Source organism: Nerophis ophidion, linkage group LG01 (genome assembly GCF_033978795.1).
Source record: "Nerophis ophidion isolate RoL-2023_Sa linkage group LG01, RoL_Noph_v1.0, whole genome shotgun sequence".
Taxonomy (NCBI): Eukaryota; Metazoa; Chordata; class Actinopteri; order Syngnathiformes; family Syngnathidae; genus Nerophis; species Nerophis ophidion.
In genome coordinates, this window is record NC_084611.1 from 2,439,539 (window position 1) to 2,460,878 (window position 21,340).

Here is a 21,340-nt window from a genome sequence, read left to right on the forward strand (position 1 = left end):
ATAATATTTTGTTTTATTTTATTTTTATATATTATCACTATTTGTACAATTATCCATACTACTAATTAGGGCTGCAAAAAAAAAATCACAATTCTTATTTATCCTGATTTTAAATTCGATTAATCATTTTCGAAAATCGATTTAAAAAAATCATCATTTTGTTGTTTTTAACACAATTATAACTATTACTCTAATTATTCATACTACTAGTTAGGGGTACACAAAAAATCGATTAATGGTCAAATCCCGATCCTTATTCATCCTGATTCTAAATTGATTCATGATTGAAAAAAATCCATAAAAAAAACAAAAACCCAATGTTTTATTTTTTTACTACTATTATCACTATTACTGTAATTATTTATACTATTAGTTAGGGTTGCATGAAAAAAAATGGATTAACAACCAAATCGAGATTCTTATTCATCCTGATTTTAAATCGATTAATAATTTTCAAAAATCGATTTAAAATAAAAAACCCCGTGACCCCAAAAGGGAATAAGCGGTAGAAAATGGATGGATATTTATTTAATTTTTTTTTTATTTGATTTACAACTATTACCATTATTACTATAGTTATTAATACTACTAAATTGGGGTGCACACGAAACATCGATTAATATCCGAATCACGATTCTTATTCATCCTGATTCTAAATCAATTCATAATTTCTAAAAATCAATAAATAAATAAGAATGATCATTTTTTATTTTTTAATACTATTATCACTATTACTGTAATAATTATACTATCAGTTAGGGATGCACCAAAAAAAATTGATTAACAACCAAGTCGCGATTCTTATTCATCCCGATTCAAAAATTGATTAAAAAAAAAAGAATAATAATCTTTTTTTTATGTTTTTATTTTTTTGATTTGCAATTATTGCAATTATTTAATTTGCAATTATTACCACTATTACTATAATTATTCATACTACTAATTAGGTGTGCACAAAAAAAATCAATTAATGTCTGAATCACAATTCTTACTCATCCCAACTATAAATTGGATTAATAATTTTCAAAAATTTATTTAAAAAAAAAATCTATTATTTATTTCGAAATAAATGTTCATTTGCAACTATTACCATTATTACTATAATTATTCATACTAATAATTAGGGATGCACAAAAGAAATCGATTAATGTCCGAATCACGATTCTTATATATTCCGATTCTTAATTTGATTCATAATTTTCAAAAATCGATAAAAAAAAAAAAGTATATTATTTTTTATTTATTTAAAACTATTACCACTATTACTACTATTATTCATAATACTAATTAGGGATGCACAAAAAAATCGATTAATGTCCGGATCCCGATTCTTATTCATCCCCATTCTAAATCTATTCACAATTTTCAAAAATCTAAAAAAAAATAAGAATTATAATTAACACAATCATCACTATTATTATAAATATTTATACTACTAGTTAGGGATGTGATACCATTTTTTTTTAGTAAAGTTCAAATTCTTATTCTTCGTGATTCTGAATGGATTCATCATTTTCAAAAATCGATTTAAAAAATATAATAATATTTCTATTTAATTTATTTTAATTGTTCTACTACTTTTAAAACTATTACTATAATTATTCATACTACCAGTTAGGGATGCACACAAAAAAAATCGATTAGCGTCCAAATTGTGATTTTTATACATCAGGATTGTATTATGTATAATGATTTATGATTTATAATTTTTAAAAATCGATTAAAAAAATTTCTCATCACAATTTATTAGTTTATTTTAAGCATTTTTTACATTTTTATTATAACTATTACAATGATTCATTATACTAGTAGTTAGGACTGCACAAAAAAATCGATTAATGTCCAAATCACGATTCTTATTTATCCCGATTCTAAATCTAAAAAAAAAAAAATAATAAATAATAATTAACACAATCATCACTATTATTATAAATATTTATACTACTAGTTAAGGATGTGATACCATTTTTTTTTTAGTAAAGTTCAAATTCTTATTCTTCGTGATTCTGAATGGATTCATCATTTTCAAAAATCGATTTAAAAAATATAATAATATTTCTATTTAATTTATTTTAATTGTTCTACTACTTTTAAAACTATTACTATAATTATTCATACTACCAGTAAGGGATGCACACAAAAAAAAATCGATTAGCGTCCGAATCGTGATTTTTATACATCAGGATTGTGTTATGTATAATTATTTATGATTTATAATTTTTAAAAATCGATTAAAAAAAATATCATCACAATGTATTAATTTATTTTAAGCTTTTTTTAAATTTTATTATAACTATTACTATAATTCATTATACTACCAGTTAGGGGTGCACAAAAATTAGATAAATGTCTGAATTGCGATTCTTATTCATCCCCATTTCAAATGGAATGATAATATTCAAAAATCGATAAAAAAGAAGTCCGAAAGAGGAAGAGATGATAAAGTATTATCTGCTCGCCGGCGCTACTTGGTGGTTGTTTGAGCACACTGCAGCTAGTCCCGCTCCTTCATGCTTCACTCACACGCAGGATTCTCACAAGAATGAGGGAAAGTGACAACCTTGATGCTGTCATGCTAGCAGACAATGCAGCCAACATGCTAAGATGGCTAAAAGAAAGTTCAACAACTTCATGCTAAAGCGCTAACTGGAAACCAAAGTAGTTTAGTCCGATTAAAAGCAGAGCGAGTGTAATATTTGATGAGCTTCAGAGCTTCAGAGGTGCAGGAGGACTAACGGGACATGCCGCTGCCACACTAGTTTAGCATCACAATCACTTTGTAGGGCGCCGCTTGGCGTACTCGTGGCTGGGCCGTTACTTCCGGCCCGCTAACCACGCCAGCACCTTTCATCTTGGCTCACATTCAATCCCCGAGCTGCGCGCTAACCGCTAAGACACCAAAGGTTCAGATTTAGCAACAACCAGCTCAGCCTCGACTCACATTTCATGTCTTTTATTGTGAAGGAGCCAGCAGCTTAAATCAACTGTAAGCTAAGCTAGGCTAATGTCAGCGACAAGACCAGAAAACACACTTAGCTAAGCTAGCTAACAGTCAAAAAGCTCATTTATGAAACATTTTGATCAGCTATCTTTGTTGTTCTTTCGCTTGAACTCCGACAAAAGCGGTTTGCATCTAAATTTAACTCCTTCTGTTCTACTTTGAAATCCAGCCTTGGCAGGAAAACAAAGACCTGCTGAGAGAATAACAATAACAAAGTCATAAACACAAGCTTTGTTTCAAATACAAACTTCTTAGCTGTTTAACATTTATATGCTGATGACTAAACACTAACAACACAGTTATTTAACATGCTAAGTAACTAAATGCTATCTCTACATCTGTTTAACATTACATGCTAATGTAGTTAAGTACTTACAACTGTAAGCACCCACATTCCACATGCTAATGTGGCTAAATGCTAACCTCACAGCTATTAACATTTTAAATAGCTAAATGCTAATTTTATAGATGTTTAACATTACATCCTAATGTAGAAAAATACTAACTTTATAGCTGTTTAACATTTATATGCAGATGACTAAACGCTAACACTACAGTTATTTAACATGCTAAGTAGCTAAATGCTAATTCTACAGATATTTAATATTACATGCTAATGTGGAAAAATGCTAACTCTATAGCCGCTTAACATTTATATGCTGATGACAAAATACTAACCTCACAGCTATTAACATGTTAAGTAGCTAAATGCTAATTTTATAGATGTTTAACATTACATGCTAATGTAGAAAAATACTAACTTTATAGCTGTTTAACATTTATATGCAGATGACTAAACGCTAACACTACAGTTATTTAACATGCTAAGTAGCTAAATGCTAGTTCTACAGATGTTTAACATTACATGCTAATGTAGAAAAACACTATCTCTATAGCCGTTTAACATTTATATGCTAATGACTAAACACTAACAACACAGTTATTTAACATGCTAAGTAACTAAATGCTATCTCTACATCTGTTTAACATTACATGCTAATGTAGTTAAGTACTTACAAGTGTAAGCACCCACATTCCACATGCTAATGTGGCTAAATGCTAACCTCACAGCTATTAGCATGTTAAGTAGCTAAATGCTAATTTTAAAGATGTTTAACATTACATGCTAATGTCGTTAAGTACTTACAAGTGTAAGCACCCACATTCCACATGCTAATGTGGCTAAATGCTAACCTCAAAGCTATTAACCGGTTAAGTAGCTAAATGCTAATTTTATAGATGTCTAACATTACATGCTAATGTGGAAAAATGCTAACTCTATAGCCGCTTAACATTTATATGCAGATGACTAAATGCTAATACTACAGTTATTTAACATGCTAAGTAGCTAAATGCTAGTTCTACAGATGTTTAACATTACATGCTAATGTAGAAAAACACTAACTCTTTAGCTGTTTAACACCTGTATGCTAACGACTAAACACTAACAACACAGTTATTTAACATGCTAAGTAACTAAATGCTATCTCTACATCTGTTTAACATTACATGCTAATGTAGTTAAGTACTTACAAGTGTAAGCACCCACATTCCACATGCTAATGTGGCTAAATGGTAACCTCACAGCTATTAACCGGTTAAGTAGCTAAATGCTAATTTTATAGATGTCTAACATTACATGCTAATGTGGAAAAATGCTAACTCTATAGCCGCTTAACATTTATATGCAGATGACTAAATGCTAATACTACAGTTATTTAACATGCTAAGCAGCTAAATGCTAGTTCTACAGATGTTTAACATTACATGCTAATGTAGAAAAACACTAACTCTTTAGCTGTTTAACATCTATATGCTAACGACTAAACACTAACAACACAGTTATTTAACATGCTAAGTAACTAAATGCTATCTCTACGTCTGTTTGACATTACATGCTAATGTAGTTAAGGACTTACAACTGTAAGCACCCACATTCCACATGCTAATGTGGCTAAATGCTAACCTCACAGCTATTAACATGTTAAATAGCTAAATGCTAATTTTATAGATGTTTAACATTACATGCTAATGTAGAAAACTACTAACTTTTTAGCTGTTTAACATTTATATGCAGATGACTAAATGCTAACACTATAGTTATTTAACATGCTAAGTAGCTAAATGCTAGTTCTACAGATGTTTAACATTACATGCTAATGTAGAAAAATCCTAACTCTATAGCTGTTTAACATTTATATGCTGATGACTAAATGCTAACACTACAGTTATTTAATATGCTAAGTAGCTAAATGCTAGTTCTACAGATGTTTAACATTACATGCTAATGTAGTTAAGTACTTACAAGTGTAAGCAACCACATTCCACATGTTAATGTGGCTAAATGCTAACCTCACAGCTATTAACATTTTAAATAGCTAAATGCTAATTTTATAGATGTTTAACATTACATGCTAATGTAGAAAACTACTAACTTTATAGCTGCTTAACATTTATATGCAGATGACTAAATGCTAACACTACAGTTATTTAACATGCTAAGTAGCTAAATTCTAATTCTACAGATTATTTAGAATTAAATGCTAATGTGGAAAAATGCTAACTATATAGCTGTTTAACATTTATATGGAGATGATTAAACACTAACACTACAGTTATTTAACATACTAAGTAACTCAATGGTATCTCTACAGCTGTTTAACCTAGCTAATAGCATCAACATGCTAATGTGGCTAAATGCTAACCTCACAGCTATTAAAATGTTAAGTAGCTAAATGCTAATTTTATAGATGTTTAACATTACATGCTAGTGTAGAAAAATACTAACTTTATGGCTGTTTAACATTTATATGCATATGACTAAACGCTAACACTACAGTTATTTAACATGCTACGTAGCTAAATGCTAATCCTACAGATGTTCAACATTACATGCTAATGTGGAAAAATACTAACTTTATAGCTGTTTAATATTTATATGCTGATGACTAAATGCTAACCTCACAGCTAATAACATGTTAAGTAGCTAAATGCTTATTTTATAGATATTTAACATTACATGCTAATGTAGAAAAATACTAACTTTATAGCTGTTTAACATTTATATGCACATGACTAAACGCTAACACTACAGTTATTTAACATGCTAAGTAGCTAAATGCTAATTCTACAGATGTTTAACATTACATGCTAATGTGGAAAAATGCTAACTCTATAACCGTTTAACATTTATATGCTAATGACTAAACACTAACAACACAGTTATTTAACATGCTAAGTAACTAAATGCTATCTCTACGTCTGTTTAACATTACATGCTAATGTAGTTAAGGACTTACAACTGTAAGCACCCATATTCCACATGCTAATGTGGCTAAATGCTAACCTCACAGCTATTAACATGTTAAATAGCTAAATGCTAATTTTATAGATGTTTAACATTACATGCTAATGTAGAAAACTACTAACTTTTTAGCTGTTTAACATTTATATGCAGATGACTAAATGCTAACACTATAGTTATTTAACATGCTAAGTAGCTAAATGCTAGTTCTACAGATGTTTAACATTACATGCTAATGTAGAAAAACCCTAACTCTATAGCTGTTTAACATTTATATGCAGATGACTAAATGCTAACACTACAGTTATTTAATATGCTAAGTAGCTAAATGCTAGTTCTACAGATGTTTAACATTACATGCTAATGTAGTTAAGTACTTACAAGTGTAAGCAACCACATTCCACATGTTAATGTGGCTAAATGCTAACCTCACAGCTATTAACATTTTAAATAGCTAAATGCTAATTTTATAGATGTTTAACATTACATGCTAATGTAGAAAACTACTAACTTTATAACTGTTTAACATTTATATGCAGATGACTAAATGCTAACACTACAGTTATTTAACATGCTAAGTAGCTAAATGCTAATTCTACAGATTATTTAGAATTAAATGCTAATGTGGAAAAATGCTAACTATATAGCTGTTTAACATTTATATGGAGATGATTAAACACTAACACTACAGTTATTTAACATACTAAGTAGCTCAATGCTATCTCTACAGCTGTTTAACATAGCTAATAGCATCAACATGCTAATGTGGCTAAATACTAACCTCACAGCTATTAACATGTTAAGTAGCTAAATGCTAATTTTATAGATGTTTAACATTACATGCTAATGTAGAAAAATACTAACTTTATAGCTGTTTAACATTTATATGCAGATGACTAAACGCTAACACTACAGTTATTTTACATGCTAAGTAGCTATATGCTAGTTCTAAAGATGTTTAACATTACATGCCAATGTAGAAAAACACTAACTCTATAGCTGTTTAACATTTATATGCTGATGACTAAACACTAACACTACAGTTATTTAACATACTAAGTAGCTCAATGGTATCTCTACAGCTGTTTAACGTAGCTAATAGCATCAACATGCTAATGTGGCTAAATGGTAACCTCACAGCTATTAACCGGTTAAGTAGCTAAATGCTAATTTTTTAGATGTTTAACATTACATGCTAATGTAGAAAAATACAAACTTTATAGCTGTTTAACATTTATATGCAGGTGACTAAACGCTAACACTACAGTTATTTAACATGCTAAGTAGCTAAAGGCTAATTCTACAGATGTTTAACATTACATGCTAATGTGGAAAAATGCTAACTCTATAACCGTTTAACATTTATATGCTGATGACTAAATGCTAACACTACAGTTATTTAACATGCTAAGTAACTAAATGCTAGTTCTACAGATGTTCAACATTACATGCCAATGTAAAAAAACACTAACCCTATAGCTGTTATGCTAACACTACAGTTATTTAACATGCTAAGTAGCTAAATGCTAGTTCTACAGATGTTTAACATTACATGCCAATGTAAAAAAACACTAACCCTATAGCTGTTATGCTAACACTACAGTTATTTAATATGCTAAGTAGCTAAATGCTAGTTCTACAGATGTTTAACGTTACATGCTAATGTAGAAAAACACTAACTCTATAGCTGTTTAACATTTATATGCTGATGACTAAACACTAACACTACAGTTATTTAACATGCTAAGTAGCTAAATGCTAATCCTACGATGTTTAACATTACATGCTAATGTAGAAAAATGCTAACTCTATAGCCGATTAACATTTATATGCTGATGACTAAACGCCAACACTGCAGTTATTTAACATGCTAAGTGGCTAAATGCTAGTTGTACAGATGTTTAACATTGCATGCTAATGTAGAAAAACGCTAACTCTATAGCCGTTTAACTCTTATATGCTGATGACTAAACGCTAACAACACAGTTATTTAACATCGTAAGTAACTAAGTGTTACATCCTAATGTAGCTAAGAACTTACAACTGTAAACACCCACATTCTAAATGTTAATCTGGCTGAACGCTAACCTCACAGCTATTTAACATGTTAAGTAGCTAAATGCTAATCCTACGATGTTTAACATTACAAGCTAATGTAGAAAAACGCTAACTCTATAGCCGTTTAACATTTATATGCTGATGACTAAACGCTAACACTACAGCTGTTTAACATGCTAAGTAGCTAAATGCTAATCCTACGGATGTTTAACATTACAAGCTAATGTACAAAAATGCTAACTCTATAGCCGTTAAACGTTTATATGCTGATGACTAAACGCCAACACTGCAGTTATTTAACATGCTAAGTAGCTAAATGCTAGTTCTACAGATGTTTAATATTACATGCTAATGTAGAAAAACGCTAACTCTATAGCCGATTAACATTTATATGCTGATGAATAAACACTAACACTGCAGTTATTTAACATGCTAAGTAGCTAAATGCTAGTTCTACAGATGTTTAACATTGCATGCTAATGTAGAAAAACGCTAACTCTATAGCCGTTTAACATTTATATGCTGATGACTAATTACTAACACTACAGTTATTTTACATGCTAAGTAGCTAAATGCTATTTCTACAGATGTTTAACATTACATGCTAATGTAGAAAAACACTAACTCTATAGCCGTTTAACATTTATATGCTGATGACTAAATGCTAACACCACAGTTATTTAACATGCTAAGTAGCTAAATGCTAGTTCTACAGATGTTTAACATTGCATGCTAATGTACAAAAATGTTAACTTTATAGCTTTTTAACATTTATATGCTGATGAATAAACGCTAACACTACAGTTATTTAACATGTTAAGTAGCTAAATGCTAATTCTACAGACGTTCAACATTACATGTTAATGTAGAAAAAACGCTAACTCTATAGCCGTTTAACATTTATATGCTGATGACTAAACACTAACACTACAGTTGTTTAACATGCTAAGTGGCTAAATGCTAATCCTATGGATGTTTAACATTACAAGCTAATGTAGAAAAATGTTAACTTTATAGCCGTTTAACATTTATATGCTGATGACTAAACACTAAGACTACAGTTATTTAATATGCTAAGTAGCTAAATGCTAATCCTACGATGTTTAACATTACATGCTAATGTAGAAAAATGCTAACTCTATAGCCGATTAACATTTATATGCTGATGACTAAACGCCAACACTGCAGTTATTTAACATGCTAAGTGGCTAAATGCTAGTTGTACAGATGTTTAACATTGCATGCTAATGTAGAAAAACGCTAACTCTATAGCCGTTTAATTCTTATATGCTGATGACTAAACGCTAACAACACAGTTATTTAACATGCTAAGTAACTAAGTGTTACATCCTAATGTAGCTAAGAACTTACAACTGTAAACACCCACATTCTAAATGTTAATGTGGCTCAACACTAACCTCACAGTTATTTAACATGCTAAGTAGCTAAATGCTAATCCTACGATGTTTAACATTACAAGCTAATGTCGAAAAACGCTAACTCTATAGCCGTTTCACATTTATATGCTGATGACTAAACACTAACACTACAGCTGTTTAACATGCTAAGTAGCTTAATGCTAATCCTACGGATGTTTAACATTACAAGCTAATGTACAAAAATGCTAACTCTATAGCCGTTAAACGTTTATATGCTGATGACTAAACGCCAACACTGCAGTTATTTAACATGCTAAGTAGCTAAATGCTAGTTCTACAGATGTTTAATATTACATGCTAATGTAGAAAAACGCTAACTCTATAGCCTTTCAACATTTATATGCTGATGACTAAACGCTAACACTACAGTTATTTAACATGCTAAGTAGCTAAATGCTAATTCTAAAGATGTTTAACATTACATGCTAAGGTAGAAAAACGCTAACTCTATAGCCTTTCAACATTTATATGCTGATGACTAAACGCTAACACTACAGTTATTTAACATGCTAAGTAGCTAAATGCTAGTTCTACAGATGCTTAACATTACATGCTAAGGTAGAAAAACGCTAACTCTATAGCCGTTTAACATTTATATGCTGATGACTAAACGCAAACCGAAGCGGCGCTTGAGAGGCTCAGGTGGGCGGAGCCGGCCAGGTGGGCGGAGCCAGGCTGAGTGCTGTGTTCACAGGGTTGTTTGTTGTTCTCTGACTGTTGTGTCGTTCTGTCTCTGTGTCACATGACCATCATCAGACTAAAATCAGGAACTATGAAAACGTGGACCAACACAACTTTGACTTCAGGAGAACGCCAAAGGTATATCCAAAACGTTGCATGGCCGCGACCACGGTGCACGCCGCCCAACCGGGAAGCCAGGCCCCGCCCACTCAGATCCAAGATGGTGGCCGCCATCTTCCTTTTCTTTTGTCATGACTCGTGGGAATGTTAGCAAAAGGACAGACCACACCCCCCACGTGAGGGCTGCATGCGGGGGCCGGGTCGCCGGGTCTGATGGACGCCGCCCTCGAGGCGGGAGCCCCGCCCCCTACTCCTCTGCCCCACTCCCCGCCACTCTTGACTTTTCTTTGATTTGCGGTTGCATCAGCGCTCTCTCAACATGCACGTCCCTGATTGGTTGATTGGACTCTTGCATGTGCCACTTTTGTCCCGCCTCCCCCCACTCGGGCGAGAGGGAGCATGGTCGTGGGGGGGGCGTGGTCGGCGGGAGGGGAGGGCGTACGCCAGCTAACACGCTGTGTCCTATGATGTGTGCTGTGTGGGACGTCCAGGCCGAGAAGGTCCTGCTCTTCAACCAGGACACCAACCTGACCGCCCTGCTGCTGGAGGCCAAGGACCTGGAGGCCCGGGTCATCATCCTCTCTGCCAGGTAGGACGCACCTCACCTGGCCGGCCGGTCAGCTACGGTCCTGGTCAAAAGTCTACATACACTTGTGAAGGACATCATGTCTGGACTTTCCAATCATTTCTACAACTCTTATTTTTTGTTGAGTCCTGTTGGAACACCCAACTGCGCCCGGGACCCAACCTCCGGGCTGATGACTTTAGCTTGTCCTGACGAATTTGGAGCTAATCCTCCTTTTTTCATCGTCCCATTTACTCTCTGTGTCAGATTCAAACACCGATGACATCTGTTAGACAGGACAAGAAGCAAAGGATATCAAACAGAGACAGGATTCAATTAACCGTATTTCCTAGAATTGCCGCCGGGTATAAAGTATGCACCTGCCTAGAATTACTGCCGGGTCAAACTCGTTTCGCAAAATTCTATTTTTATTAGCGCATGTCTAGAATTTCCAACTCATTTCGCCAAATAATTAGCATATGTCTAGAATATCCCCCGGGTCAAACTCGTCACGTCGCGAGTGACACTTAACCTGTCATCATTTTCAAAACGGAGGAGGCTGATGTCGATCATTTGAAATGGCATAAAGGGAAGAAGATTAAGAGATATTCAGTAGGATTTAAGGTCCAAGCATCATGTCTGGACTTTCCAATCATTTCTTCAACTCTTATTTTTTGGTGAGTCCTGTTGGAACACCCAACTGCGCCCAGGACCCAACCTCCGGGCTGATGACTGTAGCTTGTCCTGAAGAATTTGGACCTAATCCTCCTTTTTCATTGTCCCATTTACTCTCTGTGTCAGATTCAAACACAGATGACATCTGTTAGACAGGACAAGAAGCAAAGGAAATCAAACAGAGACAGGATTCAATTTACCGTATTTCCTTGAATTGCCGCCGGGTATATAGTATGCGCCTGTCAAGAATTACTGCCGGGTCAAACTCGTTTCGCAAAATTCTATTTTTATTAGCGCATGTCTAGAATTTCCAACTCATTTTGCCAAATAATTAGCATATGTCTAGAATTTCCACCGGGTCAAACTCGTCACGTCACGATTGACACTTCACCTGTCATCATTTTCAAAATGGAGGAGGCTGATGTCAATCATTTGAAATTGCATAAAGGGAAGAAGATTAAGAGCTATTCAGTAGGATTTAAGGTCCAAGCCTCATGTCTGGACTTCCCAATCATTTCTATAACTCTTATTTTTTGGTGAGTCCTGTTGGAACACCCAACTGCGCCCAGGACCCAATCTCCGGGCTGATGACTTTAGCTTGTCCTGAAGAATTTGGAGCTAATCCTCCTTTTTCATTGTCCCATTTACTCTCTGTGTCAGATTGAAACACAGATGACATCTGTTAGACAGGACAAGAAGCAAAGGAAATCAAACAGAGACAGGATTCAATTTACCGTATTTCCTTGAATTGCCGCCGGGTATAACGTATGCGCCTGCCTAGAATTACTGCCGGGTCAAACTCGTTTCGCAAAATTCTATTTTTATTAGCGCATGTCTAGAATTTCCAACTCATTTTGCCAAATAATTAGCATATGTCTAGAATTTCCACCGGGTCAAACTCGTCACGTCATGAGTGACACTTCACCTGTCATCATTTTCAAAATGGAGGAGGCTGATTTCAATCATTTGAAATGGCATAAAGGGAAGAAGATTAAGAGCTATTCAGTAGGATTTAAGGTCCAAGCATCATGTCTGGACTTTCCAATAATTTCTATAACTCTTATTTTTTGGTGAGTCCTGTTGGAACACCCAACTGCGCCCGAGACCCAACCTCCGGGCTGATGACTTTAGCTTGTCCTGAAGAATTTGGAGCTAATCCTCCTTTTTCATTGTCCCATTTACTCTCTGTGTCAGATTGAAACACAGATGACATCTGTTAGACAGGACAAGAAGCAAAGGAAATCAAACAGAGACAGGATTCAATTTACCGTATTTCCTTGAATTGCCGCCGGGTATATAGTATGCGCCTGTCAAGAATTACTGCCGGGTCAAACTCGTTTCGCAAAATTCTATTTTTATTAGCGCATGTCTAGAATTTCCAACTCATTTTGCCAAATAATTAGCATATGTCTAGAATTTCCACCGGGTCAAACTCGTCACGTCACGATTGACACTTCACCTGTCATCATTTTCAAAATGGAGGAGGCTGATGTCAATCATTTGAAATGGCATAAAGGGAAGAAGATTAAGAGCTATTCAGTAGGATTTAAGGTCCAAGCATCATGTCTGGACTTTCCAATCATTTCTACAACTCTTATTTTTTGGTGATTCCTGTTGGAACACCCAACTGCACCCGAGACCCAACCTTCGGGCTGATGACTTTAGCTTGTCCTGAAGAATTTGGAGCTAATCCTCCTTTTTCATTGTCCCATTTACTCTCTGTGTCAGATTCAAACACCGATGACATCTATTAGACAGGAAAAGAAGCAAAGGAAATCCAACAGAGACAGGATTCAATTTACTGTGTTTCCTTGAATTGCCGCCTAGTATGCGCCTGCCTAGAATTACTAACTCATTTCGCAAAATATTTTTTTTTTTAGCGCATGTCTAGAATTCCTGCCGGGTCCAACTCATTTCACCAGATAATTAGCATATGGCTAGAATATCCCCCGGGTCAAACTCGTCACGTCACGAGTGACACTTCACTTGTCATAATTTTCAAAATGGAGGAGGCTGATTTCAATCATTTGAAATGGCATAAAGGGAAGAAGATTAAGAGCTATTCAGTAGGATTTAAGGTCCAAGCATCATGTCTGGACTTTCCAATAATTTCTATAACTCTTATTTTTTGGTGAGTCCTGTTGGAACACCCAACTGCGCCCGAGACCCAACCTCCGGGCTGATGACTTTAGCTTGTCCTGAAGAATTTGGACCTAATCCTCCTTTTTCATTGTCCCATTTACTCTCTGTGTCAGATTCAAACACCGATGACATCTGTTAGACAGGACAAGAAGCAAAGGAAATCAAACAGAGACAGGATTCAATTTACCGTATTTCCTTGAATTGCCGCCGGGTATAAAGTATGCACCTGCCTAGAATTACTGCCGGGTCAAACTCGTTTCGCAAAATTCTATTTTTATTAGCGCATGTCTAGAATTTTCAACTCATTTTGCCAAATAATTAGCATATGCCTAAAATTTCCCCCGGGTCAAACTCGTCACGTCACGAGTGACACTTCACCTGTCGTCATTTTCAAAATGGAGGAGGCTGATTTCAATCATTTGAAATCGCATAAAGGGAAGAAGATTAAGAGCTATTCAGTAGGATTTAAGGTCCAAGCATCATGTCTGGACTTTCCAATCATTTCTACAACTCTTATTTTTTGTTGAGTCCTGTTGGAACACCCAACTGCGCCCAAGACCCAACTTCCGGGCTGATGACTTTAGCTTGTCCTGACGAATTTGGAGCTAATCCTCCTTTTTCATCGTCCCATTTACTCTCTGTGTCAGATTCAAACACCGATGACATCTGTTAGACAGGACAAGAAGCAAAGGATATCAAACAAAGACAGGATTCAATTTACCGTATTTCCTAGAATCACTGCCGGGTCAAACTCCTTTCGCAAAATAATTAGTGCATGCTTAGCATTACCGCCGGCTCAGGATTAACACCAGGTCAAACTTGTTTCGCAAAATTCTATTTTTATTAGCGCATGTCTAGAATTTCTGCCGGGTCCAACTCATTTCACCAGATAATTAGCATATGCCTAGAATTTCCCCCGGGTCAAACTCGTCACGTCACGAGTGACACTTCACCTGTCATCATTTTCAAAACGGAGGAGGCTGATTTCAATCATTTGAAATGGCATAAAGGGAAGAAGATTAAGAGCTATTCAGTAGGATTTAAGGTCCAAGCTATTGAATATGCTAAAAAGAACAATAAGCAGCTATGTTTTATTAATATACCGTAGCTGCGTGTGTCAAATATGAGTCATTAAATGACTCCCGCCTCCTGGTGGTAGAGGGCGCTAGTGATCCTTCTTGCGACTACTCGGCTGCAGAAGAAGTGACAACAAGCAGCCATCCTTTATTTTTGTCCTCTGGCTTGCACTTTTAACATGGAGGATTACATATCTAAAATAAATTAGTTTTCTAAACTGGACTTTCAATCCGTGCTAATGTTGCATGCACACATCCAGACATGATGGCTAACTTTATTAGCCAGCTGCCTGCCAACGCCGAGGTGTGTTTGTGTGCCGCCAGCGAGGACGAAGCGGCGGGCGTCTACAAGGCGGCCCGACAACTCAACATGACGGGCTCCGGGTACGTTTGGATCGTGGGCGAGAGAGAAATGACCGGAAAGGCTTTGAGTGAAGCTCCAGACGGTACGTCCGCCTCTTCCTCCTCCTCCTCCTCCTCCTCCTTCTTCTTCTCTTCTGGCTGTCTGTCCTCCACTCTGCTTCTGTCTGTCCTCCACTCCTCCACTCCTTATTAACTCCTCCTTCTCTTCAGGTGAAAGCGCTCGCTCTCCAGCAATTAGCCAGCCCTCCATTTCAGTTTCAACCTCTTTTTAGCCAGCACAGAGCTTTATTATTGTTGTCAGCATGTGGATGCTAACAGTGTTTAGCTACCTTAGCAAGTGAATGCTAACAGTTGTAAGTAGGGATAGCATTTAGCTACGTTAGCATGTGGATGCTAACAGTTGTAAGTAGGGTTTGCATACAGCTATACTAGCATGTTGAATGTGAATGCTAACAGTTGTAAGTACTTAGCTACAGCTGTACAATTAGCATTTAGCTGCTAAGCATGTTAAATAACTGCAGGGTTAGCGCTTAGTCATTAGCATACAGATGGTTGAACGGCAATATAGTTAGTATTTTTCTACATTTTTCTACATGCTAAGTAGCATTTAGCTACTTAGCATGCTAAATAACTGTAGTGTTAGCATTTAGTCATCAGCATTTAAATTTTAAACGGCTATAGAGTTAGCATTTTTCCACATTAACATGTAATGTTAAACATCTTTGTTATTAGCATTTAGCTACTTAGCATATTAAATAACTGTAGGGTTAGCGCTTAGTCATTAGCATACAGATGGTTGAACGGCAATAGAGTTAGTATTTTTCTACATTTTTCTACATGCTAAGTAGCATTTAGCTACATAGCATGCTAAATAACTGTAGTGTTAGCATTTAGTCATCAGCATTTAAATTTTAAACGGCTATAGAGTTAGCATTTTCCCACATTAGCATGTAATGTTAAACATCTTTGGAATTAGCATTTAGCTACTTAGCATGTTAAATAACTGTAGGGTTAGCGCTTAGTCATTAGCATACAGATGGTTGAACGGCAATAGAGTTAGTATTTTTCTACATTTTTCTACATGCTAAGTATCATTAAGCTACTTAGCATGCTAAATAACTGTAGTGTTAGCATTTAGTCATCAGTATTTAAATTTTAAACGGCTATAGAGTTAGCATTTTTCCACATTAGCATGTAATGTTAAACATCTTTGGAATTAGCACTTAGCTACTTAGTATATTAAATAACTGTAGGGTTAGCACTTAGTCATTAGCATACAGATGTTAAAAGGCTATAAATGAAGTATTTTCCTACATTAAAATGTAACATTAAACAAATGGAGAATTAGCATTTAGCTACTTAGCATGTTAAATAGCTGTAGGGTTAGCGCTTAGTCATTAGCATACAGGTGTTAAAAGGCTATAAATGAAGTATTTTCCTACATTAAAATGTAACATTAAACAAATGGAGAATTAGCATTTAGCTACTTAGCATGTTAAATAGCTGTAGGGTTAGCGCTTAGTCATTAGCATACAGGTGTTTAAACGGCAAAAGAGTTAGTATTTTTCCTACACTAGCATGTAATCCTAAACATATGTAGAATTAGCATTTAGCTACTTAGCATGTTAAATAACTTTCAAGTAAGCGTTTACTCATTAGCATACAGATGTTAAACGGCTGTAGAGTTAGTATTTTTCTACATTAGCATGTAATGCTAAACATATGTAGAATCAGCATTTAGCTATTTAGCATGTTAAATAACTATCGGGCAAGCGTTTACTCATTAGCATATAAATGTTAAACGGCTATAGTTAGTATTTTTCTACATTAGCATGTAACATTAAACATCTGTAGATATAGCATTTAGCTACTATGTTAAATAGCTGTAAGGTTAGCATTTAGTCACATTAGCATGTGTATTGTGGACGCTAACAGTTGTAAGTACTTAGCTACATTAGCATGTAATGTTAAACAGGTGTAGAGATAGCAATGGGCTACTAAGCATGTTAAATAACTGTAGGGTTAGCGATTAGTCATCAGCATACAGATGTTAAAAGGCTATAAAGTTAGTATTTTCCTACATTAGCATGTAATGTTAAACATATGTAGAGTTAGCATTTTTAGCTACTTATCATGTTAAATAGCTGTAAGGTTAGCATTTAGTCACATTAGCATGTGGATGTTAAAAAGTTGTAGAATTAGCATACAGCTACCTTAACTTGTAGATAGCAACAGTTATAACTCGGCTAAGCATGTAGCTACTCTAACGTGTGGTTAGCAGTTACAAAATAGGTTTCCATTTAGCCCCTTTACGATGTGGAATCGATGAGGTGGCGACTTGTCCAGGGTGTACACCGCCTTCCGCCCGATTGTAGCTGAGGTAGGCTCGAGCGCCCCCCGCGACCCCAAAAGGGAATAAGCGGTAGGAAATGGATGGATGGATACCATGTGGAATGTGGATGCTAAAAGTTTGAAGTACTTAACTAGATCAGCATATAAATGTTAAACAGCTATAGAGTTAGTATTTTTCCACAGTAGCATGTTGAGGTAAACATCTGTAGAATTAGCACTTAGCACCATTAGCATGTGGATGCTAACAGTTGTTGGTTGGGTTAGCATTTAGGTACGTAAGCATGAGGATAGCATGTTAAACAGCTCTCGTGATAGCATTTAGCGCGATTAGCATATAGATGCTAACAATTTTAAGTAAGCTAGAATTTTCCTACATTAGCATGTGGATGTTAAACAGCTTTAGGGTTAGCATTCAGCTACATTGGCCTGTGTAAGGTTAGCATTTAGCTGGATTAGCCTGTGGATGGCATGGCTAATGCTACATCTTGTGCATGAAAGTACAACAACACCTGTTGCTAGTTGTGTAGCGCTGTGGTTGTCCTTGGTTACGTGTGACATTGTGCGTCCAACAACATTGATGGAAACATGTCGGCTTTGATGCAGGAAGCTAATGGCGCTCAGCGCTAATTAGCTTCTTAGCGGCGTGTGGTTGAACGTTTAAACATGTCCGCCATGTTTAAAAGTTTTTATTGTTGCTTGGGGTGTAACTATTCATTTTGACATCCATCCCTTGAGTTAGCATCCAACAGGGAAGCTAATCTTGATTTATTTCTATTAGATTCCTATTGGGGTTTTTTCAATTAAAGGATAAAATGAAAACAAATAAAGCAGTAGAAATATATTTAAGTTGATTTAAGTAAGCTAACAGTTGTTTTTTAAGTAAGCTAACAGTAGTTTTAAGTAAGCTAATAGTAGTTGTTTTCTATTAAGGGATAAAATGAAAACAAATAAAGCAATAGAAATAAATTTAAGTTGATTTAAGTAAGCTAACAATATTTTTTTTCTATTAAGGGATAAAATGAAAACAAATAAAGCAGTAGAAATATGTTTAAGTTGATTTAAGTAAGCTAACATTTGTTTTTTAAGTAAGCTAACAGTAGTTCTAAGTAAGCTAATAGTAGTTTTTTTCTATTAAGGGATAAAATGAAAACAAATAAAGCAGTAGAAATTTATTTAAGTTGATTTAAGTAAGCTAACAGTAGTTTTTTTTCTATTAAGGGATAAAATGAAAACAAATAAAGCAGTAGAAATATATTTAAGTTGATTTAAATAAGCTAACAGTTGTTTTTTAAGTAAGCAAACAGTAGTTTTAAGTAAGCTAATAGTAGTTGTTTTCTATTAAGGGATAAAATGAAAACAAATAGAGCAATAGAAATAAATTTAAGTTGATTTAAGTAAGCTAACAATATTTTTTTTCTATTAAGGGATAAAATGAAAACAAATAAAGCAGTAGAAATATATTTAAGTTGATTTAAGTAAGCTAACAGTAGTTTTTTTTCTATTAAGGGATAAAATGAAAACAAATAAAGCAGTAGAAATATATTTAAGTTGATTTAAGTAAGCCAACAGTTGTTTTTTAAGTAAGCTAACAGTAGTTCTAAGTAAGCTAATAGTAGTTTTTTTCTATTAAGGGATAAAATGAAAACAAATAAAGCAGTAGAAATTTATTTAAGTTGATTTAAGTAAGCTAACAGTAGTTTTTTTTTCTATTAAGGGATAAAATGAAAACAAATAAAGCAGTAGAAATATATTTAAGTTGATTTAAGTAAGCCAACAGTTGTTTTTTAAGTAAGCTAACAGTAGTTTTAAGTAAGCTAATAGTAGTTTTTTTCTATTAAGGGATAAAATGAAAACAACTAAAGCAGTAGAAATATATTGACGTTGATTTTAGTAAGCTTACAATAGCTTTTTTTAAGTAAGCTAACAGTATTTTTTTCTAATAAGGGATAAAATGAAAACAACTAAAGCAGTAGAAATATATTTAAATAGATTTAAGTAAGTTAACAGTAGTATTTTGAGTAAGCTAACAGTAGTTTTTTTCTATTAAGGGATAAAATGAAAACAACTAAAGCAGTAGAAATATATTTAAGTTGATTTAAGTAAGCTAACAGTAGTTTTTTTTAAGTAAGCTAAGAGTAGTTTTAAGTAAGCTAATAGTAGTTTTTTTCTATTAAGGAATACGATGAAAACAAATAAAGAAGTAGAAATATATTTAAGTTGATTTAAGTAAGCTAACAGTAGTTTTTTTCTATTAAGGGATAAAATGAAAATGAATATGACAGTAGAAATGTATTTAAGTTGATTTAAGTAAGCTAACAGTATTTTTTTTTCTATTAAGGGATAAAATTAAAACAACTAAAGCAGAAGAAATATAATAAAGTTGTTTTAAGTAAGCTTACAGTTGTTTTTTTAAGTAAGCTAACAGTAGTTTTAAGTAAGCTAATAGTAGTTTTTTTTCTATTAAGGGATAAAATGAAAACGAATATGGCAGTAGAAAGGTATTTAAGTTGATTTAAGTAAGCTAACAGTAGTTTTTTTTCTATTAAGGGATGAAATGAAAACAACTAAAGCAGTAGAAAAATATTTAAGTTGATTTAAGTAAGCTAACAGTAGGTTTTTTTAAGTAAGCTAAGAGTAGTTTTAAGTAAGCTAACAGTAGTTTTAAGTAAGGTTATAGTAGTTTTTTTTCTATTAAGGGATACGATGAAAACAAATAAAGAAGTAGAAATATATTTAAGTTGATTAAGGCAAGTTAACTGTAGTTTTTTAAGTAAGCTAAGAGTAGTTTTAAGTAAGCTAATAGTAGTTTTCTCTATTAAGGGATAAAATAAAAACAAATAAAGCAGTAGAAATGTATTTTAGTAGATTTTTTTTAAAATAAGCTAACAGTAGTTTTGTTATTAAGAGATCAAATGAAAACAACTAAAGCAGTAGAAATATATTTAAGTGGATTTAAGTAAGCTAACAGGTTTTTTTTAAGTAAGCTAAGAGTAGTTTTAAGTAAGCTAACAGTAGTTTTAAGTAAGCTAATAGTAGTTTTTTTTTCTATTAAGGGATACGATGAAAACAAATAAAGAAGTAGAAATATATTTAAGTTGATTTAAGCAAGTTAACAGTAGTTTTTTTAAGTAAGCTAAGAGTAGTTTAAAGTAAGCTAATAGTAGTTTTCTCTATTAAGGGATAAAATGAAAACAAATAAAGCAGTAGAAATGTATTTAAGTTGATTTATTGATTTATTTATTTTAAATAAGCTAGCAGTAGTTTTTTTCCTATTAAGAGATAAAATTAAAACAACTAAAGGAGTAGAAATATATTTAAGTGGATTTAAGTAAGCTAACAGTGTTTTTTTTTAAGTAAGCTAAGAGTAGTTTTAATTGAGCTAATAGTAGTTTTTTTGTATTAAGCGATAAAATGAAAACAAATAAAGCAGTAGAAATATATTTAAGTTGATTTAAGTAAGCTAACAGTAGCATTGCTCAAAAATGACATTTATTTCAATGTTTGTTCCTAAATGCACAAACATTTTACGATAAAGGGCGTCCCCAAAGTATGTTTAAAATGTTA

General features: G+C 33.8%; 1 protein-coding gene across 5 annotated transcripts in view; it reads left to right on the forward strand.

Annotated features, from left to right (window-relative positions):
* The window catches only part of LOC133548579 (glutamate receptor ionotropic, NMDA 1-like), a 25,086-nt gene extending 5,475 nt beyond the window's left edge, over positions 1 to 19,611 (forward strand). For 4 of the 5 annotated variants that reach the window (XM_061893628.1, XM_061893630.1, XM_061893629.1 and 1 more), the window contains exons 6-8: positions 10,559 to 10,621; positions 11,095 to 11,192; positions 15,386 to 19,611. In XM_061893628.1, coding sequence (XP_061749612.1) covers positions 10,559 to 10,621; positions 11,095 to 11,192; positions 15,386 to 15,617 — 393 coding nt within the window. In that variant the 3' untranslated portion in view covers positions 15,618 to 19,611. The remainder of the gene's footprint in view (positions 1 to 10,558; positions 10,622 to 11,094; positions 11,193 to 15,385) is intronic. The other variant, XM_061893631.1, reaches the window with a different exon arrangement.
* Positions 19,612 to 21,340: the final 1,729 nt, after the last annotated feature.